Source organism: Populus trichocarpa, chromosome 1, assembly GCF_000002775.5.
Source record: "Populus trichocarpa isolate Nisqually-1 chromosome 1, P.trichocarpa_v4.1, whole genome shotgun sequence".
Taxonomy (NCBI): domain Eukaryota; kingdom Viridiplantae; phylum Streptophyta; class Magnoliopsida; order Malpighiales; family Salicaceae; genus Populus; species Populus trichocarpa.
In genome coordinates, this window is record NC_037285.2 from 4,571,143 (window position 1) to 4,594,921 (window position 23,779).

A 23,779-nucleotide genomic window follows, 5' to 3' on the forward strand; every position below is an offset into this window, starting at 1 on the left:
ATCGAGATTGATGATTTTTTAATCTAAAAACCTATTTTTCTACTCAGTTTGACTAAAAACATCTATAAATCATCCTAAACATCTTGATAAACTCACATATGAACTCAAACAACCCAAAAATTTATCCAAAAACCACAAAAAAAAAAAAAAAACCCATGCTCATATCTACCATATAGGGAAACTCATGGTCAAATAACATCTAGGATAAACTTCTAATGGAACCTATTAACTTTAAAATTGATTTTTTTTATGTTAGAGTAGTGTCAATTGAGACTTTATCTCTCAATCACTATCACTAGGTGACTCATAAAAATTTTATTTTTTAAAAAAATAGGAATCAAAGTCTTATGATTTGAAAAGTTTCACCAGAGTGAACTATGGTCAAAATTTAATTCTGCTCTATTATGCAGGATTACAAAAGATTATACAACATTGATGTTTTGGCAATAGCTTAACCATCAACCAAGGGTAAGTGGCATTGTTGCTGATAAGTTTATAGAAAAGCCTAGTTTTACTAGTAGTTTTAGGGTGGAAGCTCAAGGAAAGTCTGGTGGTTTATGGCTTTTGTGGGGGAAAAAAAATATGGTTGACCTAAGGGTCTTACAATCCTCTCGCTATTTTATACATACTTTAATGGATGATGGCAGAGGTTCATCATGGACATGTACTGTTGTTTATATGAATCCAAAAGATTAGTTGGAGTGTGTGGAGGAGATTGGGTTGTTAGCCAACTCTATAGCTTCCCTCTGGTTAATGATAGGGGATCTCAATGAAATTATTTTGATTTCAGAGAAAGTAGGGGGGGCAACAGCTAATGTGAGGAAATGTCTTCGTTTTGGTAAATGGGAACAAAATTGTGGATTAATTGATCTTGACAGTGGAGGTCCTAAGTACACGTAGAGAGAGCAAGAGAGAAGAGGGTATAGAAGAGTTTATGAACGTCTGGACAGAGGGTTTGGTAATCATGCTTGGAGATTGAAGTTTTCTGAAGCTTATGTTAAAGTACTGCCTCGAGTTAAGTCAGACCACCACCCAATTCTTGTAGAGTTGAATAGCACAGACAAGAGGATGCAAATTTCCAGTGAATCTTTTCGGTTTGAAGCAGCGTGGGCCACTTAAGAAAATTTTGCAGAGTTCTTAAGAGAAAATTGGCAAAATGATCGAGGTTTGACATCTTCACTAAACATGATGACAGTTAAGTGAAAGGAATTGAACATAAGAGTTTTTGGTAACATCTTTGTACGTAAACAAAAGGTGTTAGCTCAACTTGGAGGAATACAAAGTCATGTCTAATGGAGGTAATCAGTATCTGTATAAGCTAGACATAAACTTACAGAGAAGTATAATCATATTCTTTCCCGAGGGGAGATCTTTTGGTTCCAAAAGTCTAGATGCCAATGGATTTCATTTCAAGATAAAAATTCAGCAACATGGGTCCCAACATCTCCCATTTATGCTTCGCAGATGACATGTTATTTGATGGGGACATCACCATTTAGGCCCATTTCATTGTTATTTTATTTATTTAGTTCATTTGAGCCTGCTGATTGTTATTTTATTATTTATGTTAAACAGTTTGATTTAATGGGCCGAGCCTAATAGCGGGATGTTTTAGGATTTACTATTTATATGTTCTTCTATTATTTTGAGAGAGTTTTGATGATTAATGAAAATTACTATTATTTACTAAAGCTAGTGAAGTAAAGATGGGGCGTGTGTTGCATTGTTTTAAGTTGTTCGGTGATTCTTCTGGACAGAAGGTGAGTATTGCAAAGACAAAGATTTATTTCTCCAAGAATGTCTCATCCATGTTAGAACGAGCCATTAGTCATAAAAGTGGTTTTGCTAAAACGGATGACCTTGAAAAATATTTGGGAGTCCCTCTCTTGCATCGAAGAATTAATATTGAGAACATGTAGCGGAAGCTGACAGATTGGAAGTCTAATAATTTATCACTAGCAAGGAGAATAACCTTGCGTGAGTAAAAACTAGCAACGGTATCGTTGTATCCTATGCAATCTTCCGTTATCCCGAAATCAGTCTGTTCAGATATTGAGAGAATTTGTATGGATTTCATATGGGATCCCTCAAGTACGGGCTACAGGCTAAAGGCAAAGACTCTCCACTATGAAAAACAATCTGTAAAATCTGGCCTAAAGTAGTTGATGGAGTTTGGTGGTCTACAGGCAAAGGGTCAGAAATGCGGTTTTGGATGGATTTGGACCGTAATATCAAACTGCAGTGCAAGTGATTTAAGAGGATTTGAGAGATTGCTCTATGGCTGACTTTGTGGATTCTAGTAATCAATGGAAGCGGGAATTCTTCGCTCATTTATTACCCGTGCAGATGCAGGTGCTGATGATAATGGCTAGCTACCCTCCTCTAATGACAAATGAGAGTAGAGTGCATAGACGTTATGCTGAGGATCCATATATATTGTCAACATTGCCCGTTTGAGATGGAATCTGTTCTTCATGTTCTGAGGGACTGTCCACTTCCACAGAATGTATGGAATGTTATTATTAAACCAAGTGACACAGAGAAGTTTTGTCCTCTACAGGTTTTATCCCATGGCTAATAAGTAATCTCTCATCTACTGCTTCTATTCCATGGCTAATTATGTTTGGGGTTGTGCCTGGAAATGGAGAAAAGGAGTTTTTGGAGGAGATGCCAGTTTACATTCCACTCCGTTAAATGCCAAAAACCCTGCTGCTCGCATCCATTTTAGCAATGAGTCTGTCTTAAATTTAGTGGTCAAGAAGCAAGCTGAAACACCCCCCCCCCCCCCCAGGTGCTGCTGGAACGGGAGGACTTCTTCGAGACAACTATGGAACTCATTTATCTTTTCTCAATTTAGAAAAAACTTATTTTATGGGATCATGTATCTTTTTCAATCTAGGAAAACGTACCGTTATGTTTGTATGATCTGTATATGTTGATATGAATGGAATGAAGAATGTTGTCTCTTTTTTTTTTTTTTTTTTTCAATTTTAGCATTCTCACAATGAGTGATAATAATGGAGACGTACGGAGATTTGGAAATCCTTCACGGCGACCATATTTATGTTTGGCAGAAGGTAGTCAATCTGTACGCACACTCTTATAAGTATATATGTAGGGTGCCGAAAGGGACTAAAAAAATCAAGCGTCTTCTCAAAAGTCAAGACAAAAGCAAAACGAAGGAGAAAGGTAGCCTTTTAATTTGATTTTGATGGAGGGTACCATGCGTTCAGTTTTGGTGTTTGTTCTTGTGGGATTGATTTTCATGGCAGCCGGTCCTAGCACAGCTAAAGCAGAATTTGGCGTTGTTGTAAACCCATGCATGTACCCCTGATAGGTGCATCGCTGCTTGCAAAAAAATTCTCGAGGAAAAGTTTCTTAGCGCTACTAGCCACAAATGGAGGGTGTATTTGTTTTGGCTGAAAATTGAGAGCGCTTTAGCTTTTAGGAATTGACGTTGCAAGGGCAATGAAAAAATAACAATCTCAAAGTTACGTACTCCTTTTTTTCTTATAATAATTGATCAGTGTTATCCTATACTTCTACTTCTGAAATATTCGTGAGGGCTCTTCCTTCCTCTCTTGCATCCATTTACTTGTAGAATCTTCATTTGGATAATGAAAAATGATCTTCAAAAATTATATATTTCTCATGATTTAAAATGCAAAATGCAAAATGCAAAATGAATATCATAACTAATTTATAATTATTTATTAGTATTTGATCAAAATATCAAAAACTTTTCACCAATCATTTTGTTCTCTTTATATTTAAAGTGTTAGGATTTAGCTGTAAACTTTAGTATTTGGAGATATAAAACTATATTATAGAGTATACCTTTAGATATTAAAGATACAAAAAATAAACGTGATGTTGAAATTTGAATTTTAGAATTTAACCCAGCAAGGTAGAGACTTCCTCACGAAGAGAAATTTGCATTGGATCTTAAAAAAAGACCAACGAATAGAAATCTGACCCAGTAAAACAATCAAATAACAACATAGTTTATCTTAGATAAGATACACTGAGGGTGATGCGTCTTTTTTTTATACAACTAGTCTTTTACTCAAACTCTCGCAAATCATAGATTTTCTAATAATCTTAATACCAGATCCTAGTAATCTTAATATTAAATAGCGACTCCTAATTTTTAATGATAATTTTATAATTGTATCTAAAACTTTTTTTTTTCAATAATATCATCTTTCAAGAGATATTTTAGAACGCGATGTTTTATGTATCCGGTGAAACATGGATAGTGAAAAATAATTGGATGAATGCATATGCTTGGTACGCAACGAGGACACACTTCAAAGTTGTTTTGTTCGCTTCCTCCAATCCAACGTAGATCATATCGATTCTGTTACGAGCTGGTATTGTCCCATATGGAATCATCACGGTGGTTGCAATGTCTAAGCCACTTGGGATTAAACGTGAGGTGCTTATAGACCTTTTTTTTTTTGTTTGTGTGTGTAACATTCATGTCTATCTTTAATGCTATATATAATTTGCTTCATGAGGCTGTCTAATTCATTTCAGGAGACAAGTAAAAGAGAGATAAAAATATGGTGAGTGTAGTTTCTTCCACCACCTCCTTTTCAAAACATGCCAACAAAAATCTGAGGTTGTCCTTGTAGAGCCTTTACATTTTCCACATACATGACATAGGGAGGGAAAAGAAGTTAAATGGTCCATACCCTCGAACTAATTTCCTTATCCTAAACTCAAGGCTTCTGTAACTAGGAGGTAGGAAGGACAACGAGGCTTTGTAGATTGTTACTATTTAATTAAAATTTATGTTGTTCGGCACGTGATCTTAAGGCCCTCGCCTAGCTAGGATACACTGAGACCGAAAATAGGGTTCAGCACCGGTAATGAAGACGATGGATTTTAACAAGCTAACCAAAAAAAATAAAAGGGAGGCCGGGGGGGTCGCTATTTTATTTCTTCTTGTGAATTGGTGGAGGAGGGAGTTGAGATATGCAAATCACCGCAAACTTCAGTGGACCAACATAAAAGCAAGAAACCTGACTAACAAAAGACCAGCCACCATAGTATCAAGTTTGAGATCTGCTATGACTCGTGTCATTAATTAGCAAGAAGTTTTTCTAAAGAGGCGATGGACAAATGGTCAAGGTTTGGTTGGTTTTCTTGGTTCTCAAAAGTATTTGATTGATGGCACCGTTCTGATTCACAAAGATAAGGTTTTTTTCAAAGGGATTTTAGAGGTTCATGAGTTATGAAAGAAACATCTTGAAACCTACTAAAGTTGAGAGTACTCTAGATAAAAGCTTTGAAGTTTAGTGAATTTGGTGATATGTCGATAGCTAACTTTTGAAGGCTTGTCCTATATGTTCCCAATATGGGCAGCAGATATGGTAAGAACAGTACTGCACGCACCAAAACTTCAATCATGGCCTACCCCATTATCATCAATCATCATCTGCTTGCTCTTCTACTTGCGGAAGTCTATCTTACAGCTGCGATGTGATTGACATATGCACTAGCTTTCAAGCTTCAAAATCACGTCGGGAGGCAATTTGAGGAAGGTAAAATAATTTCCCTCACAAAGCGTGGGCAGGAAATTGAAAGAACTGATATATATATATTCTCCCCTCTCTTAATGATGGGTAATTCTCCATTCCTTAATTACATTTCAAATTGGGAGCTTTTTGCATGCATATCTTAAGATGATATAGTATTGGTTGAAGTTAAAGATACCTCCCGCAAGAAGAATAGCATTCCATATAATTAGGGTAATATAAACTTCTGTGTCAAAATACATTCCTTGGTACGTACTAGCTATTTTTTATGCATCATTAGATTTTCATATATATATAGGTAATTTAAAATCAAGAGATTTAATTTAGTTAACTTTTTTTAAATTACCATTTACTTGTAATGTACATTCATTTTTTAGAATGCAAAATAACATCTTTTATAAGGCCAAAGCAATTACACCTTATTATTAGGTATAGTCATGGGCGCTTGCAGATCGGGTTTCTTGATATTCATATATTAATCATTATTTATTAGGTAAAAAATTTAGATATTCATAAAATATTTATTGGGTTTCGGGCATCTAATGGTTATTCATTATCTACTATTATTTATTAATCAATAAAAAATAAAATAGTTAATATATATATATATAAATATAATAAATAATAAAACGATAAATATTATTCATATATATGTGTGCGTGCGTGCTTGCGCGCGTGTTTTATGTTAATATTAAGATATGTATATATATCATATTGTATTAAAAAAATCTAAATATTCTATAAATATATAAATATAAATATATATATTTCAGGTTAAGTTCTGGCGGGTTTCGAGTCAAGTTTAACAATATTTATACTTCATTTATTATCTATCAAGTCAAAAAAAATACTTACTTATTCGGGTCAGGCGACAACTATACCCACCGCATCAGGATTAAATTTCCATCTATACTTAATTAATATTTCCGCACTCCTTACTTAGCTGCATCACATGAACATGCGTTGATAATGTCAACAAAGTGATGACATTATTGAATGGAGTTTTATTATTAATTATGGAATGTCAATATCATTGGGCCACAATGGACTATAGCATGGTTTTAAAAAGGAACGATACTAGTTTTTCGAATGGATTTTTCAAAATTATTTTTCAATCAATCAGATAAATTAAATTGTTTGTTTTTTCTTCTTTTCTTTAGAAAATGATTTTATAAAACATTTTCCTATAAGATTAGCATTATTTTTTATGAGTTTAGATCATAAATCATCAACTTAAAAACAAAACTCTTATTTCCAGACTTCCTGTATGAACTTCTAAGCAGCAGACGAGTCTCCGAGCTCGTTAAATCGGGCTTGTTGCTTACAGAATACATGCTTACACGGAGAGGAACAGTCTCTATCTCACGCATACACACTGCATAAGCAATCATGCTGGCTTGTCAGGAAGATGGAACTTTCTGCATAGCCCATGTTTCATGATTGGCTCCAAAAGCTAAAGAATTGAAGGGCCCGCTGCAGTTGCTTGATCAAGAGAATTGAACTGTATGCAACTCCTAGATTCAAGTACCCACTCATCATCTCCAATAGAAACTCGGCCATGACAATATCATCTCTCATGTCCACGGGACATGTGAACTGTTGTCTTCACTCTTATTTCTTCTACCAGAAGAGAAAAAACTCGGTGCTTTCACACATGCACACAGCCCACAAGCGGACTGACTAGCAGAAGATTAATTTCACTTATTCTAGGCACAATTGACGCTCTGATTGTCACAAGTCCAACCATAACATTTTTGTCCTCGACAAGAATGCAGGACATGACGACAATACCATGTTGAAATTGCCAATTCGAGTGAAATCATACTTTGACATTCTTTTTTTTATAAGATATTTCAGATCAGCAGCTTGAATACACTGAAGTAGATCCTAGTATTCTGAACAAGGCTTTTATTTTGCGATGAGTGATCATCAATCAATATTAATGAACAAAAAAAATCAAATTGAAAAACACAAAGAAAGCATACTGCTTCGCTTCCATCCCCTTCGACATTCTTCTGCCATGTTTTTTTTTTTTTTGTTTCCCAGTTCATTGCCTTTTCATTTCATGTGACTTCATTGAAATACGTTTTGTATTGCTATAAATCGCTGCGTGGTGTACAAAAAGCGTAGCTGCTATGAGAAAGACACGCTTCCTTTACTTTCTTGAAAGCTAACTAGTTTTTCTTTTTCTTTTTCTTTTTTTCTAAGATAAAATGTTAATTTTATAGAAAAAACTTGACCCATTGAACTCATTGCTAGCTACTGTGGTCACTCTAAGAACTTGAGTCATCCTCATTATAACATCTATTTTATTTTATTTTTAAAAGATTTTTCACCAAAACTAAATCAATCTTCTCAGTGGGTAAAAAAATAAGTCATGCGTATGGAAATTAAGGGATTTACTCCTTGCCACTCAACTTTGGGTTTAAACTCTTATGTGTTTAGTATTAATTTTAGGAATCAAAAGTTGCGTTGAAGTAATTTTTTTTAGATTTTTTTTTATTTTTTATATTAATATATCAAAATTATAAAAAAATAATAATTTAATATTGTTTTTATTTTAAACACACCTAAATACAATTCTAAACTCAAAAACATAAAATAACTTCTAGTGGCTTAATTAAATCTTAACCAACAACAAGAAGCAGATGCTTAGTGCCTGCCATGTGCATTGTGTAAAACCAGTGAAATGCAGTCGTATTTAAGTTGACAAGCATAACAACAACCATATGTACCTTATGTGTATTCAGGTTGAACTCAAATGTTAATTGATTAAGAAAATAATGATAACTTCCGGATCATATAACATTTTTCATCCTTAAGAACATAATATTTTAGCTGATGAACATTAAATTTACCGACTAATAAAAGATATAGCTCGGTCAAATGAAAGAGAAAGGCGGTTGCCTTAATCATTCTGTGGTAACTTTAAGCCGAAACTTTTTGACAAAAAAAATTCGATAAGGTTGGAAATTTCAATCTTTGAACATGGAGACAAATATATTGACAGATGAGATTGAAAGGACAAGAAAGTATATGCCCTTTTGAGGTCACCTTCTTCAATCAAAGAGGCTCCTAGTTTCCTCTGTTCCCATGGAACCTAAGGGCCCAAATCATCATCAACTACAGGTGCCCTCTTTCTTGAATCCTCCACAAAAAGCAAGCATGCCAGAGAACAACATCAACAACCATAACAAGCAGCCTGCTGAGATCAAAGATTTACAAATTATGATTGAAAACAGAGATCATAACAAGAAGCAATTAGCACCAAAGAGAAGCTCCAACAAGGACAGGCACAAGAAAGTAGATGGTAGAGGAAGGAGGATAAGGATGCCAGCTCTTTGTGCGGCGAGGATTTTTCAACTGACGAGAGAACTGGGGAATAAATCTGATGGAGAAACAATTCAGTGGTTGTTGCAACAAGCAGAACCATCGATTATTGCTGCGACTGGTACTGGGACTTTTCCTGCTTCAGCTCTTGCAGTTGCAGGGGCCTCTGTTTCAGAACAGGGGAACTCTGTTTCAACAGGATTGCATACAAAAATGGAAGGGTTGGGACCCGCTGTTGTTGGGTCCAGAGATAGGACTAACTGGACCATGATGAATACTAATTTAGGAAGATCTAATGTGGCAAGTGGGGTCTGGCCCTCTGTTGGCGGGATTGGGTCAGGGTTTGTTCCAAATTCTGGTCAGTCAACATCGAATTTTGGAAATGAAAACTCCACTACTTTACCAAAGTATGGGTTCCATGGGGTTGAGTTTCCAAATATTAACATGGGATTAATGAGTTTTTACTCCATGTTTAGTGGCACTAACCAGCAATTTCCAGGATTGGAGCTTGGACTTTCACAGGATGGGCATGGTGGGATGTTCAATCCTCAAGCTTTGAATCCCTTTTGCCAGCAGATGGTGCAGGGCCGTGGTGTCTTAAATTCGTTGAATCAAGAACAGCAGCAAGAGCAACCTCATGATAAAGATGATTCCCAAGGATCAAGGCAGTAGAAATATGAGATAGAGGAGTTTCTAATGGATGAAAATCTATTAGAAATCAGTAGAATTAATGGTAGAGCGTATAGTTCCATATTCTCCTGCCTCTGAGGACAAGAAATGAGAGCTAGACTTCATCAGCAGTCTCATCTAAGTTTGCTAAAACAGGTGCTTTTCTGTCTTTTTTTCTGTCTTTAGTTCTGTAAGTGAAGATAGCATATTTACTCCTTTTCTCATTTAGCTGTAACAATAAATAATACCACTACTTCTAATTTGTCATTTGCAGGTTGAAATTTGAAGATTACATTTGAGTTTGTTTCACATAGAGTATTGGGGGAGTGTTGTGTCACAAATATTTTTGCCACTGCATGATCAGAAGAAAAATACTTTTGCTACTGTAGACCTATATGTTTCTGTATTTTCTTGCCAATCTTTTCAAGTTTTGATATTTCAATGAAAAATACAATTGAATGGTTTATTGTCCTGCTTAACAACAGATACACTTCTTGAGTTTCCGCCACGAACTCTGAAGAATCTTGTTAAATCAAGTTCTCTGGTTTCTTTAGCTCAATATTATTTCTTTCCTGTATTGATCACAACTGAAATGGCGAGACCGAGTGGCAGCATATAGCTGGTTGGGTGGCATGTTTTCATGCTTGAAACTCCTTTGAGTCATCCCTTCAAGGTATTTTATCTTTTGTGATAAGATAGAAATTTTGAGCTTCATTGTCTGCAGCGTCACATGGCTACGATTTATATATTTCTATTTTGAGCAAAGGGGTGAGTTTCCAATCTTTAGCATAGATCTTTCATGCCTGTACAGTCTTAAATGACTTAATATTCAGGTAGAATGCACATTTTCTTGCAAGACACTTTATCCCTACTGCAAATCTGCTTCTAATAGAAGCACTCCATGCATGTTTCTTCTTCTCCAAGGAGAGGAGTTCTCGAAGGTCTTCGCACGGCTTGACAAATGCGTGCTCTAGTGATTGCTATCTAATTAACTTCAATCCTAAGGAACTCAGACTTGTGGGTATGAAATTGGTGCTATATTCCTCAGCAAGGTGGAAAAGCTCACCTTACAGCTTATGTTTGACAATCGACACTAATTTCAACCTAAAATGTTTTTTTTTTTTTTTTGGTGCTAGCAGCCTAGCACTAAGCACCTAGATTTTAGGCTTTTCCACATTTCTACCCTCTTACAATTCCATGAATCTGCAGAACAATGAACTAATTCAATGAAGTCCAATTATATGAGAGGGTAATTTTATAGTCGTACCTCCCCCACTTTTTTTATTTTTTGAAATCCTTTACCTCTACTAATTATTAAAAAATTGTACAAGCTAGTATGCAAGGGAAGAAATTTTTAAAAAAAATGTTAAAATAGAGCTTACAAGTTATGAGTTGATTTCAAAATTAGTAAATGTACCAGAACTTTTTTTTTTTAATTTGAGTACTTATATTCATTTTTTTTTATTGAAGGGTTTGGATTGCTTGTTTTTTTTCTTTTCAATCAATTACTTATATCCCAATTTTCATAATTATAAAGATAATGATAAAATCAATTCCTATACTTATTGGGTTTTTTATTGGAGTGCTTGTACTCATTTTTTCTTTTTAATAAAAGGGTCATGCTGCTATTTTTTATATTTTTTTTCCTTTATAGAAAAACCTTGGTTTTATATGAACTTTATTTCCACCCCAAGTTTTTTTTTTATATATAGTTTAACGTGGGTATCCGGGCCAGCTTACGCGCACCTCAACTAATCTCACAAGCCCTGAAGTTAACGATCATGTAAGCCTCCAGTAGCCATCATATGAGCAACCACAGGGCTCGAACCTGAGACCATAGAGGGAACAAATCTCTTGATCCCAAACTCTTACCACTGGGCTACCACTCGACTAATCCCACCCCAAGTTTTTTAATTGTATTTATAATGACTTTTGGTTAACTAGCACATTAACCATGGTCAGTGTGGACACATGGAATTCAATTAGGTTGCCATGTGTCAAATTTGAATGTGTTCTTCTCTTAAATTTTTTCAATATTATTGTAATTTGAAAATTTTAAAAAAATCAAATTCAAATATAGGACTTATGTTTTTTTTTAATATATATATTTGATAGTAAAATCAAAATATATAAAAAAGTCAAATTCAGTACTTTTGTTTTTAATTTTTAAATGTTTTTTTTATTTAATAGAAGAATAAATAAATTAAAAATCAATCCTTGACATGTGACAACCTTCTGACATGAATGAATGTGATGTATTCAATACTCTAATTATGCGTTTGTGTTACGAGAGGTACAACGCGGTGCAACCTGTAAAAAACGCGCTTTAATAATTGTTGGTGTAGTATTTAACTGAAGGACGCAATAAGCTAAGAAAATATAGTAGAGGGGGGTAATAGACTAAAGTAATAGTAGAGGGGGGCAATAGACTAAAGTAATAGTAGAGAGGGGTATAGTAAATTAAATTGATAAAGTAAAAGGACATTTTCATACTTTAACTTCATCTCACCGTATATTTTTCTTTGTTGGATTCTGATGAAGTTGTCAAAAAAAAACTCATCTATAAATGGGGATTTTCATGGATTGCAAGGCCCAAATGTGTGGGCTTGAACTTGATAACAGGCTTTATATATGGGCTTGGTTGATGAGCTTGAGTAGTGGTTGATGGTTCGCAACGAAATTCAAATCAAGATCTTCTAGGTAAATTAATAATTTTCAAGTGTTAGGAGCAGGAGCGTGTCCATGGAGACTTCATTGAATTGCACATCAATGAATTCACATGGAGCATAATGAGCGGCTTGAATTCAAGAACTAAAAAGCATGGCTGAACTGGTGGTGCATTCTCATGATGGAAACCCTAGAACCAGTAAGCCGACAAACTTTATTACCTTCCAAAGACTACAGAACCAATCGATGCAAGGGGGGCATTTCATCGTTGTGAGGTGGCCGCTCAGATAGGCTAGTGGTCCAATTCAAATGGGTTGCTGGACCACTTAAAGATAACCTGAATCCAGTCCATCAAGGATGGTGACACGTTAACACCTCACTTGCCAAAACTTTATATGTTTTTGTTTTTACTCTGCAGGATTCCACTCCAACTCGTGATTTTCAAAAATATATATATATATATATATATATATATATATATACTTTTTTTATGTATTTTATTTTATTTTTAAAATCAATACATCAAAACTATTAAAAAATATTAAAAATACATGTTTTTTTCATATCAAATGTACTTTTAAAAAACATTTAAAAACAATTTTAAACACGTTCCAAACACCCTCTAAGCAAGTCAAGTCATATGGATCTCCCTCTGGAATCCACAATCACACGTATGCTCTAGCCCAACGGTCCCTTCTTGCCTAGACCACTCATTGTCATTCAAAATGATTGAAATGTTCCTGAAAGGCTCCATGCTGTGGAATGTTAGTTATCAGACGGACAATGTTGCAGAAAGCTAGATAGCATGAGGTAGAGTTATTTATGTAATCCACAGATTAAACACAAAAATCGACTTGGAAAACTTTGATGTTAGCTTCGTTTCAACTCAAATCCCCTAGAATTGCACTTCACCCCACATGTAATAACTGTGGTGAATATACAAAATCGAATAAATGTAAGAGATTTTATTTACCTGAAGTGGTACCTGCGTGGCTGCGTGCTGGTTCACCGGTGACTGGTGCAGAGGATTGGCCGGTGGCCACTGAATATTATTGAAAGGAGAAAAGGTACCACCAGCCAATGACCAATTCGCATGTGGGAAAATGGCTAGTCCCCTTCTCTTGAATCATGTAAAGGAAGAGGCCGAGGGAGTCCCGACTACCGTGGCTCCCTTGCTACGGCAGGTGGGCCTTAGACATCCCTTTCCTCCCGGCTTGTTATGGAAATTGTTGTCATCTTCGTGATCCCCTCTTGACTATGCCTTTGGCAAATCCAGGGTAAATAAATAAGGAAGAGTTGCAGAGGTGTTTGGTGCACTTAGCATGAAGGAAGCATTGATGTGATGAGACACAACCTAGAGAGGACAAGACTTCCTGAACTAGTATTTAAGTTTAACTAGTCGACACATTTATTCACGTCGAGTAGGATTCTGAATAAACTTACAATGCAAGAGAGTAAAGTTATGGCATCATTATAGAATGTGTTTTTTTTATATATATATATCATGAAAATCCTTAATTGAATACTGAAAAACATGCATGATACTTATATTTTATAAAATAAATTGAAAAATATATAAATCAATAAATAATAATAAAAATTATTAACATTAATTAAAGACTAAGATTAAAAGTTGATTTTCTTTGTAGCAAATGATAGATGCACATGTAAATATTTGATTTAGTAATAGGAGTGATTTTTTATTTTTTATTTCATTATATGGTAGTAAAAATAAATATTAACAAGAAAGACAATTATTTAAATTCTCTCTTTCTATTCATGTTTTTTTTTGTTGATACAAGATATATCTTTTTTATTAACACTGTGGTTTGTTGAATAAAAATGAAGGCAATTGAAATAGAAATTAGAAAAAAAATCTAATTGATTTGAAATTAAAATAATAATAATGTATCTCTCTAGTGAAAAACCTCTTTTCTTATTCATGTGTTTTCTAATTTTTTAACTAAATCATGTGATTTTACTAGGAGTGTTGTTTTTTTAATTAAAACATATCAAAGTTTTAAAAGCAAGTTTCAATAAAAAAAAATTATAAATTGATAATTTCAAAGCATAATATAAAAAATATAAGATTTGATAAAAACAAACATATAAAAAATACAATAAAAATAATAGAATAGATATTTTATCCGCATTAAATGTCCATGAGGGAAATATTTTTTTTTTTAAATAAGCATTTTAGATTTGTATATAATTATTAAAAAATAATTGTAGTTTAGGGTTTATACATAAAATGTTTCCGTGCACGTGCAAGTAACTTTTTGTATTTAAAAATTATAAATTAAATAGTAAATTATATTATTACTCTCATTCAAACAAAAAATTACAAAAAAACACCGAGAGAGAAAGAGAAAAGGACGTCAATACCTTTGTTTCAATGGCTTAATTTTGGTTATTTTACTATTTATAAATATATTGAATAGATAAAAATACCTCCAAACAAATCCATAATGCCTAATGCACCGCATGCAAAGAAAAAATATTTTTGGTTTAAAGGCAAACAATTTTGTTTTTTTAATTTTGTTTTTTGAAATTAATATTCCTTATTTATTTTTATTTTTTATTGAATTATCTTGGTATCATGTCTCGAGCTATGGATTCAGGAAGTTCACTAGGTTTGGCATGATCCTTTTTTTCATTGCTTTTTTAATATTTTTAGATCTAGAGTCGGTGGTCATAATCTTGGATTTTGTTTTTTTTTTAATATGCATCCTCTCGATATCTTTATGCGATAAAAAAATGATAGGTTTGCTTGATTCTACTCGCGGATTTTGACAACATTACTTGGTTTTGGTGGTGTTTTGTTTTTTAATGTTTTTTTTATTGATTTTATCCTTTTATAATTTTATTCTAGATGATTCACGATCATTATTTTCTTAATTCTCTTTCTATGGTCTGGAGTCATGAATTTTTTTTCCCGTTCTTTGAAATCCTATAATAGCACTTGAGTATTATTTTTTTAAGCTGCAGAAAAAATCAGCCCGACTAACAATGAAGTGCAAGTCATCTATCCAGTCATACACTAAAAAATATGTAAATAAAGCAAATAACAACAAACAAAGCCATTTAAAAATATTTAAAAAAACAATCATATCCTCAGTTACAGTATATTAGAGTTTAAAAATAAAAGCATTAACTCATTCATGTTACATGCCATACTGCCCAGAATGTGTGGGGCAATCAAATGTTCAACGACTCTGAATCTCTCTAACCTCCATGTGCACAAGAAACCGGCATGGTAAGTGGCATTAATTGCACGCATCATTCGGTCTGCTCTTCATGGTTTTTTTTTTTTTTTTTTCCTGGAGAAATTTCATGGTGTTCTTCGATTCCTTCCTACATGTTCATTTGTGCATATATTTCTATATCTATTGTCATGTTTAGGAGTTTGTATGTGTCCAATAATATTTAAACATCGTACATTAAAAAAATTATGGTTGGCTAAGATCGTGGGATCAAGTCTGTTTCGACTTGATATAAAAGAATTATCATATAAATGGAGGAATATTGTATAGTATTTAATTTAATTTAATGGTGTGAAAAAAAATCCTCCACAAATAAATGACAGCTTGATCCCACGATAATTACTTGTATTACTTGACTTGTGTTGTTTTTTTATTCAACAGTAAATGACAGCTTTGGATGAGTTTGTATGTTGATAATAGAGATTCATAATCTCCTTTTTGAAGGATAATTGAGTCTTTATAACCTATCATTTTCATCCTTTATGGAGGGGAGGATTAAAAGGTTTTTTTTATTTTATAGCATTCAAACCTCTTATGTATTAGAGAGAAAAATATCTTTGAACCGTAGAAAAAAATATCTCAAACTTTATCATAAAAAAAATATGTACTTGGATGAACAGTTAAAAATAAAACATACTGTTACGTCAATAACCAAATCCTAATATAAAATGGCAACAATAAATAGTTAAAGTAATCGGCACCCACCAAATAAATAAACAATTCAATCCTCGAGACAGAATAGAGGGTCAAAGGAAAAGGTGAATACGATTCTATGTTCCCGCAACTAGCCAGACCAATAAAACCCGGGGACGGTAGATCTAAGAGAAGTTTTTTTTGTTTCTTTAAATGAAGAATCTAAAATAGAACGACAGCCAGAGGGATTCCAACAGGGTAGAGGAATCCTGCTAAAAAAGGAAAGATAAGGAGAGAGATACGAAGAGGGTGCCATATACCCAAAGGGAGGGAGAGACTGAGTAACCCTGAAGCCAAACAAAATCCAAGAAGACATCTAAATAATTAAAAGCACAGCAAGATCTTACTAGATTTTCATGGGAGTCTGAGATGGACCAGGAGTTGATTACGGCCCTCAAAAGAGCGCACCTACACCCCCCTACAAGCGAGTCAAAAAGAGATTGGAACACAAGAAGGACGAACCTAGGCGTGTCATGTCTAATGTCTTGTATTGTATTGTGTGCTACAACAACACTGCCGTCTGATAGTATAGAGCGTAGACCATCGACAAAACCTATTAACAAAACAGAGCCTGTAAAACAAGGGCAAGAAACAAACATTGAAAACACACTTTGAGCCGCCTAGTGAAAGGAAACTCATCCACAAACCCATAGAAGAGAAGAAGACCAAGTGTTAGGAGGTGGGTAGGCCCCATGTTAGCAGACGACTGCAAACCTGGTTGACAGTGTCCCGTGCTCTCTCCTCTTTATCTATCTTTGTATTTTTATTTGTAGGGGGGTGGTCGTGCTGATAATGTTAAGTCCCTCCTAAACTCTTCGTCCAAACCAAGAGCCAGCGCCACCCAACCAACACACAACACACACACACCATGACACCACAACATAACTCAGAATCCAGGGGTACAAAAAACGGAAGACACTGATGTGAAGAAAGTGCGCCAACAAACCAAAACAAAGCCAGCCCATTTCTCTACCTTTTTGACACCCACACACACCCTCTGCTTTGGTTTGTAAATCTCTCATTTTCCTCTTCTTGTTCTTGTTCTAGTTGTTATAGAGAAATGGACTGTTGGTCTCCTCTTACAACGGATGACGAGTTTGAGAAGCTTGTAATTCGGATGAACCCTCCAAGGTGAATTTACCTTCCGTTGTTTTTTTTTTTTTTTAAATCATTTAATGTGTGAGTTTTTGTTTGAATTGAAAAGGGTTGTTATGTTTTCACGAAATTTTCATTCCCTGAGCTCAAAATTTGGATTTTTAAAGGATTTGGCAATATGTGTGTGTGTGTGTGATATCGTTTTCAGTTTGTGTTTAATTTTGCAGGGTTACAGTTGATAATGCTTCAAGCAGGAAAGCCACTCTGATTAAGGTGTTTATTTGAATCATTTGGATGTTATTTGTTCGTTTTATGAGGTTAAAGTCTGTAACTTGATTTTGTCTTGTTGATAATGTTCAGGTTGATAGTGCTAATAAGCGTGGTAGTTTGTTAGAGGTGGTTCAGGTCTTGACTGATTTGAATCTTATAATTAGACGAGCTTACATTTCTTCAGATGGAGAATGGTTCATGGATGGTTAGTTTTTGGTTCTTGCTTTACATTTACGTTTGGTGACTCTTTAATTCAATTAATTGTGGTTGATTTTCTTGTTTTGAAATGGTTCTTTTGCAGTGTTTTACGTTACAGATCAACACGGCAACAAGTTATCTGAGGATGATGTGGCTGAAAGAATTCAACAGGTAGATTTGCTAAACTGTCCTCCATTTGTTACCAGAATTGGAAATCAAAATCATTTCCACTATACTTTCGTTGTCAATGTGGAATCACAAATGGAGCCCGGATTTGTTTCTCATTATAAGAGACTTTAAAGCATATAACTTTGATTCTGACCGCATTTCTAAATTTGTTATGCCCTAATGGAGCCTTAGCTCCAGCAACTGCCCCTATTTTTTTAGTCTTTTCACTCCTTGTCCTTAATTTTTGACAACAATCAGAGAGCAAGGCTTCATTTTTCGTGCACATTTTTAGACTAGAGTACCACTATTCTCTTTCAGTTCCGGTTTTACTTTATAAAAGGAGGTGGAAAAAATTTAAGTTTAGAGAACGGTAAATGTCACAGGCCAAGTTGTATATAGAATTCCAGATACAGTGAAGTCACTGTGCACTTCTTCTGTAGATCAAAATCCTTTCAATTAATTATTCTCCTTAGTTTCGTTTAAGAAGATAATGAAAGGAACAGACATGGAAGAAATGGTGGTTGTTATTTTGTCTGTACCTTTAAGTTTTCCAACAATATATTTGGAGCCTTGTGATTTTCATGCCATGCTCATGAATTAATTTACATGTCACAGTCATTGGGACCAAGAGGGCGAAGCTTCCGGTCTTTGAGACGGTCTGTGGGTGTGCAAGCTGCTGCAGAGAACACAACTATTGAATTGACAGGAAGAGATCGACCAGGCTTGCTTTCTGAGATTTTTGCTATTCTTACTGACCTCAAATGTAATGTGGTGGCCTCAGAAGTCTGGACCCACAATTCAAGAATGGCATCTGTTGTTTACATCACTGATGAGGCTACTGGATTGCCAATTGATGATCCTGATAGGCTCACTAAGATCAAACAGCTTCTCCTATATGTTCTAAAGGGTGACAGAGATAAACGAAGTGCCAATACAGCTGTATCTGTGGATTCCACTCATAAGGAGAGGCGGCTGCATCAGATGATGTATGCTGATCGTGACTATGACATGGATGATGCAGATTTTGGCTCGGCAAGCGAACGCAAACCTTTTGTGACATTGGAAAATTGTGTAGATAAGGGTTACACTATTGTGAACTTGAGGTGCCCTGACCGGCCAAAGCTACTATTTGATACGGTGTGCACATTAACAGATATGCAATATGTTGTATATCATGGAACTATCATAGCTGAAGGACCGGAAGCTTGCCAGGTTATCCTTTATTACCTCAAGATGCATTACTAATTTTCAGTTTCACTGGCTTCGACTCTGTTTGGCCTGAACCTGGGCTACCAAAAGTCAGATTATATTTTCAATTTTTCTCATTGTCGAACACCTGATCTGTTTGTTGCTGTTGAACTTATTGTTCTCTGATCATCATAGCTGCTATTCTTTTGGTCGACGGCTTTGCTGTTCTGATTAATCTATCTTTTTCACCAAACAAATGCTTTTGAAAATTGCTACATAGCATCTCATTTGTTTCTTCTTGTACAGGAATATTTTATAAGGCATATGGATGGGTCCCCTGTTAGTTCCGAAGCAGAGAGGCAAAGAGTAATCAATTGCTTGGAGGCTGCTATTAGAAGGAGAACTTCTGAGGTACAAATGTGCTCAAGTTTGATTTTGATGCTAGTTCCAAACTTGTCATCTGACCAATATTTGATTTATTGAATTGTCTTAATGCAGGGTGTAAGATTGGAACTTTGCAGTGAGGACAGGGTAGGCCTTTTATCTGACGTGACTCGCATTTTTAGGGAAAACGGTCTTTCTGTCACCCGAGCTGAGGTTACTACCAGGGGTTCCCAGGCAGTGAATGTTTTCTATGTCACTGATTCATCTGGATATCCAGTGAAGAATGAAACAATTGAAGCAGTTAGAAAAGAGATTGGCTTGACTATACTTCATGTGAATGATGATGCTCACTCTAAGTCCCCGCCCCAGGAGCGCGGTTTATTCTCTTTGGGTAATATCTTCCGATCTAGGTCAGAGAAGTTCCTTTATAACCTGGGTCTGATAAGGTCATATTCTTAGTAGTCCAATAGCTAAACTAGGTTGTCAGCAACGTAAATGTTGGTTGTTTCGCTTAGTCACGCAGGTTGTTCCTTAGAGCTTCGGTTCAATTTCTTGTTGATCTTGGGTGAGGCATTAAAGTTGCAATCAAATTTGAATTTGTAAAGCTTCTTTTAAGTATCTTGTTCCGGCTACCTTGATCCCATGTGGCATTGTAAATACTGTTGTGCTGGCTCAAAAACTTCATCCAAAATGCAGCACTGAAGCTCATTTTGCATGATGTTTTAAGCTATGATCGCCGGGATTTGCATTCTGGATTCTGGTGCCCCACGTAAAGACTCATTTAGCGCAGGATGTGTTGTAGATTTGGATATACATTGGAGCATTGAATTTGAGAATGGTGATTTCCATGAGAACGGCCGTGCATTATTTTGGTGGGAATATTTCCTTTGGTCTCTCTCAGCTACTAATCAGGTGGCTAATCAGCTTCGTCATGAATGAGCTACACTGTTAGAGGATTCTTCCCCTGAAATCATTACGGAGATGGCATACAAATATATTGGTGAGATGTTTTAGAAGTACTTTCCCCTACAAAGAGTGGACAAAAAATGGCGATGTGTAATGGGACAAGGAATGTTTTAACAACTTCCCTGTGTATGATACTAAGCCATCATGATTGACTTTTGCTGCAAATCCGAATAAAGAAATCACCTCGTGCTCATGACACCATGGAAGTTTGGTTGTGGTGGTGACATGAGAAATTTTATACCTTGTTTCAGGGCTCTCCCGAAGTTACAGTAAGCCCCAAACCATTTCCTCTTTCCATGTGGCACGAGTACTGTGGGAATCAAATCCATTCAAGGCAAACCTGCATTCCTGAATCTGGCATGTTCTTAGAGATTTGTAAACTTTTGCTCATTGTTCAATTAATCTCTAGGATTTGAGTTCTTCGATGCAACCATTTTTAATTTTATAGAAGTATACTATTTTATTATTATTTTGCTAGAAAAGTGCACTACGCTTTGATATTTAATAATAAAATCCTTGTAAATATATATAGATGTCGAAAGATAGAGACATAATGTTTCAAAGATACAAGGGAAGGGAATAAAAAAGAAAAGAAAGGGAAAAATAATAAATGAAATAATAAAATAAATATAAATAAAGAAAGAAAGAAGTGCCCAAATTCAAATCTTAAAAAAAAAAAAAAAACTCTTTCGATAAAAAAAATATTCAATTCTTATTATAAATAATGTCTCAAATATTCACACACAGAGAAAGGAGATTAAAGTCGAAGCCCTGTGCAATAAGAGATAAATGACGTAATTATGACATAATAGAACGCGTAAGGACTCATTAATTAATCCAAATTCTGGTTCCAAAATGCAGACTTCAGCAATTGGATAAGCACAAGAATCTAAAGTCTAAAATCATATTTAAAAAGAAGAAGAAGAAGAAGAAGAAATTATCACATTCATTTAAAAATTTGGGTATAATAAAAAAATTTAAAAAATTTGGTGAAATAGTACACTCTCACCTTGTCGCACTTAAAAATAACAACATTTAAACATGTCGCGTTTCTGAAGCACGATAACTTAACATGTATCCTCACTGTCAATTCTCTAGCTCAACCAATTGCCTGGTTGATTCAATTGTATGAACCGGTTGACCGTTTCACATAAAAACTATAATTTTATGAACTTTTTATTTCAAATATGTTTTATGAGTGTCAATGATATAGTCGGGCTTGTGATAACGAGTGATTCTGAGCAATCAAGTGTGAGTCTACCACACTAAAAGATGATATGCCCTAGACAGATTATATGGATGACTTAGCATATACATTTAGACTAGTGGGACAAGTACAGACCTATAATGAGGTATGGTTGCGTCAGACCAAAATAATAACTCAAAAATATCATAACTTTTTATCCGACCATTGGATTGCTTTTAAATTTTTACAGGAGTTCCTAGAAATTGTTTCCCTTATAGTAATCATTACGTCGCTATGCAGACCGTCAAATATCTAGATTTCAAGAATATCGCATTGAAACCCTGATTTTAACAGTTTTGTGATTTTCATTGTTATTTTTTAACAAATCAACCGATTTATTTGATCATTACAAACCGATCAACTAGTTAATCCTGAATTTAATTGATGTCACGATTCTAAACCGTGACATCAATTATAATTTTGTCGTGGTTCTGAACCATGATATCAATTATAATTTTATTGTGGTTCTCAACAGCGATATTTAATTAGAGTTGCAGTTCAAAAATATGATATTTAATTAAATATCACATTGTAAAATCTAAAAATATGATATTTTACCATAAACAAATTTTGCTGCTATGATAATTCTAATTTATTTTTATGTTAATTGCTAAATTTGTCCAAAATCATAATGATAGAATTAATTGCTAAATTTGTCCAAAATCTAAATTTTTATGTTAATTGCTAAATTTGCTAAATTTGTCCAAAATCATAATGATTCAGTCGGTCACTAATTAGAAGATTAGTTCGTGGCTCTCATTAATTGTAATGATTTTGTAATTAAGACTTACTTTAAGAAATAGTAAAAAACAAAACGGCAGAAAAGTGACCGACTGAATCTCAACGGGGGAGGAAAGATGTCACGCAACTCCACGTCCCTGGCACCACTTATATTACTGATTTATGATAGCTTCATCAGCGACGTTCACGTGTCAGGATAAAGCATAACAAACACCAGCCGCCTCTCTACGTGGGGCCAACTTTCTAAGTGTTGGTGGGGACCAAGCTCGCCGTTTTGAAGCGGGGCGAGGGTCGGATATTTAGATGAACAAAATGGTCCAGCACATTGGTCACGTGGTTGAGATTCTCTAAGATCTTCTTCGAAGCACGTGTAAACTTTTTCCAGACAAAATCATTATACAATGCCATATGATGCCATGTCATAACATTATTAATTTATTACGCTTATAAGGTCAAAGACGAATGTTGCTTGCCTACTCTGCACAGTATGGAAATGGATACGTAGCCAAAATAAACAGGATTTAAAAAAAAAATTATAATAGTTAATTAAAAGTCTTGGATAACACCATTTGAAAAATAAAATAGTATATTTTTATTGTTATATTTTTAAAACATGAAATTTATTAAATATTATAATTTCTAAACATCATAAAATATTTGTCATTCTTTATAATAACATCATTTAAAGCTTGACATTGCCAACTAATCAGCAGGTTGAATACAATTGTATAATTGATTGACCATTTCATACATAAATCATAATTTTATAATTTGTTTTTATCCAGATATTTTTTATGAGTAAAAATATATATTTTTGTCCAACTTGTAGACTAAAAAACTGACTCTAATTGAAATCTTAAAAAGTTACTGCTCGTGCATTAGTTTTCACGGGTGATTTTTAGTAGTTAAGTGTGGGTCTGCCACAACTAAATAAGAATTTACCTTGGATAGATTGCGTGGATGGTCTAGCATAAGTATTTATATACCAATGAAACAGGTCTATACCCAAGAGGAGATCTGATTGTACCAGACCAAAATGATGGCTCAAAAGAATTATAATTTTTTATCCAACCGTTGAATCTCAGTCAAATTTTTACAGGATTCTTCATAGGTTGTTTTCACTATAGTAGTTATTATGCAAACTGCAAAATCTCTAGATTTCAAAAATATCACACCCGGGCTCGATTTTGGCGGTTTATGATTTTTCTTATGAATCGGTCGGCTAGTTAGTCCTGAATTTAAATAAATGTTGCGGTCAAGAACCGTGATATCAATTAAATTTTTTCGTGGTTTCCAACTGTCACATTCAAAAATGTGTTATTTCCCCAAAAATTTTTGCTCATGTATTATTTCATCAT

The 23,779-nt window shown here is 34.5% G+C and overlaps 2 protein-coding genes across 3 annotated transcripts; both read left to right on the forward strand.

Annotated features, from left to right (window-relative positions):
- Positions 1-8,527: 8,527 nt before the first annotated feature.
- Positions 8,528-10,008, forward strand: LOC7482799 (transcription factor TCP20). The gene is made up of 2 exons (XM_024596593.2): positions 8,528-9,698; positions 9,817-10,008. Exon 1 carries the CDS (start codon positions 8,637-8,639, stop codon positions 9,543-9,545), a length of 909 nt encoding a protein of 302 aa, XP_024452361.1. The 5' UTR covers positions 8,528-8,636; the 3' UTR covers positions 9,546-9,698; positions 9,817-10,008.
- Positions 10,009-16,343: 6,335 nt separating this feature from the next.
- On the forward strand, positions 16,344-20,670 carry LOC7482800 (ACT domain-containing protein ACR4). 2 transcript variants are annotated; one of them, XM_002297820.4, is made up of 7 exons: positions 16,344-17,296; positions 17,488-17,533; positions 17,621-17,735; positions 17,832-17,899; positions 18,512-19,108; positions 19,391-19,495; positions 19,583-20,670. In XM_002297820.4, exons 1-7 carry the CDS (start codon positions 17,226-17,228, stop codon positions 19,925-19,927), a joined length of 1,347 nt encoding a protein of 448 aa, XP_002297856.1. In that variant the 5' UTR covers positions 16,344-17,225; the 3' UTR covers positions 19,928-20,670. The 2 variants fall into 2 exon arrangements, with proteins under 2 accessions (XP_002297856.1, XP_024446117.1); XM_024590349.2 differs by having other exon boundaries at positions 17,149-17,296; positions 17,469-17,533.
- The last annotated feature ends 3,109 nt before the right edge of the window (positions 20,671-23,779 follow it).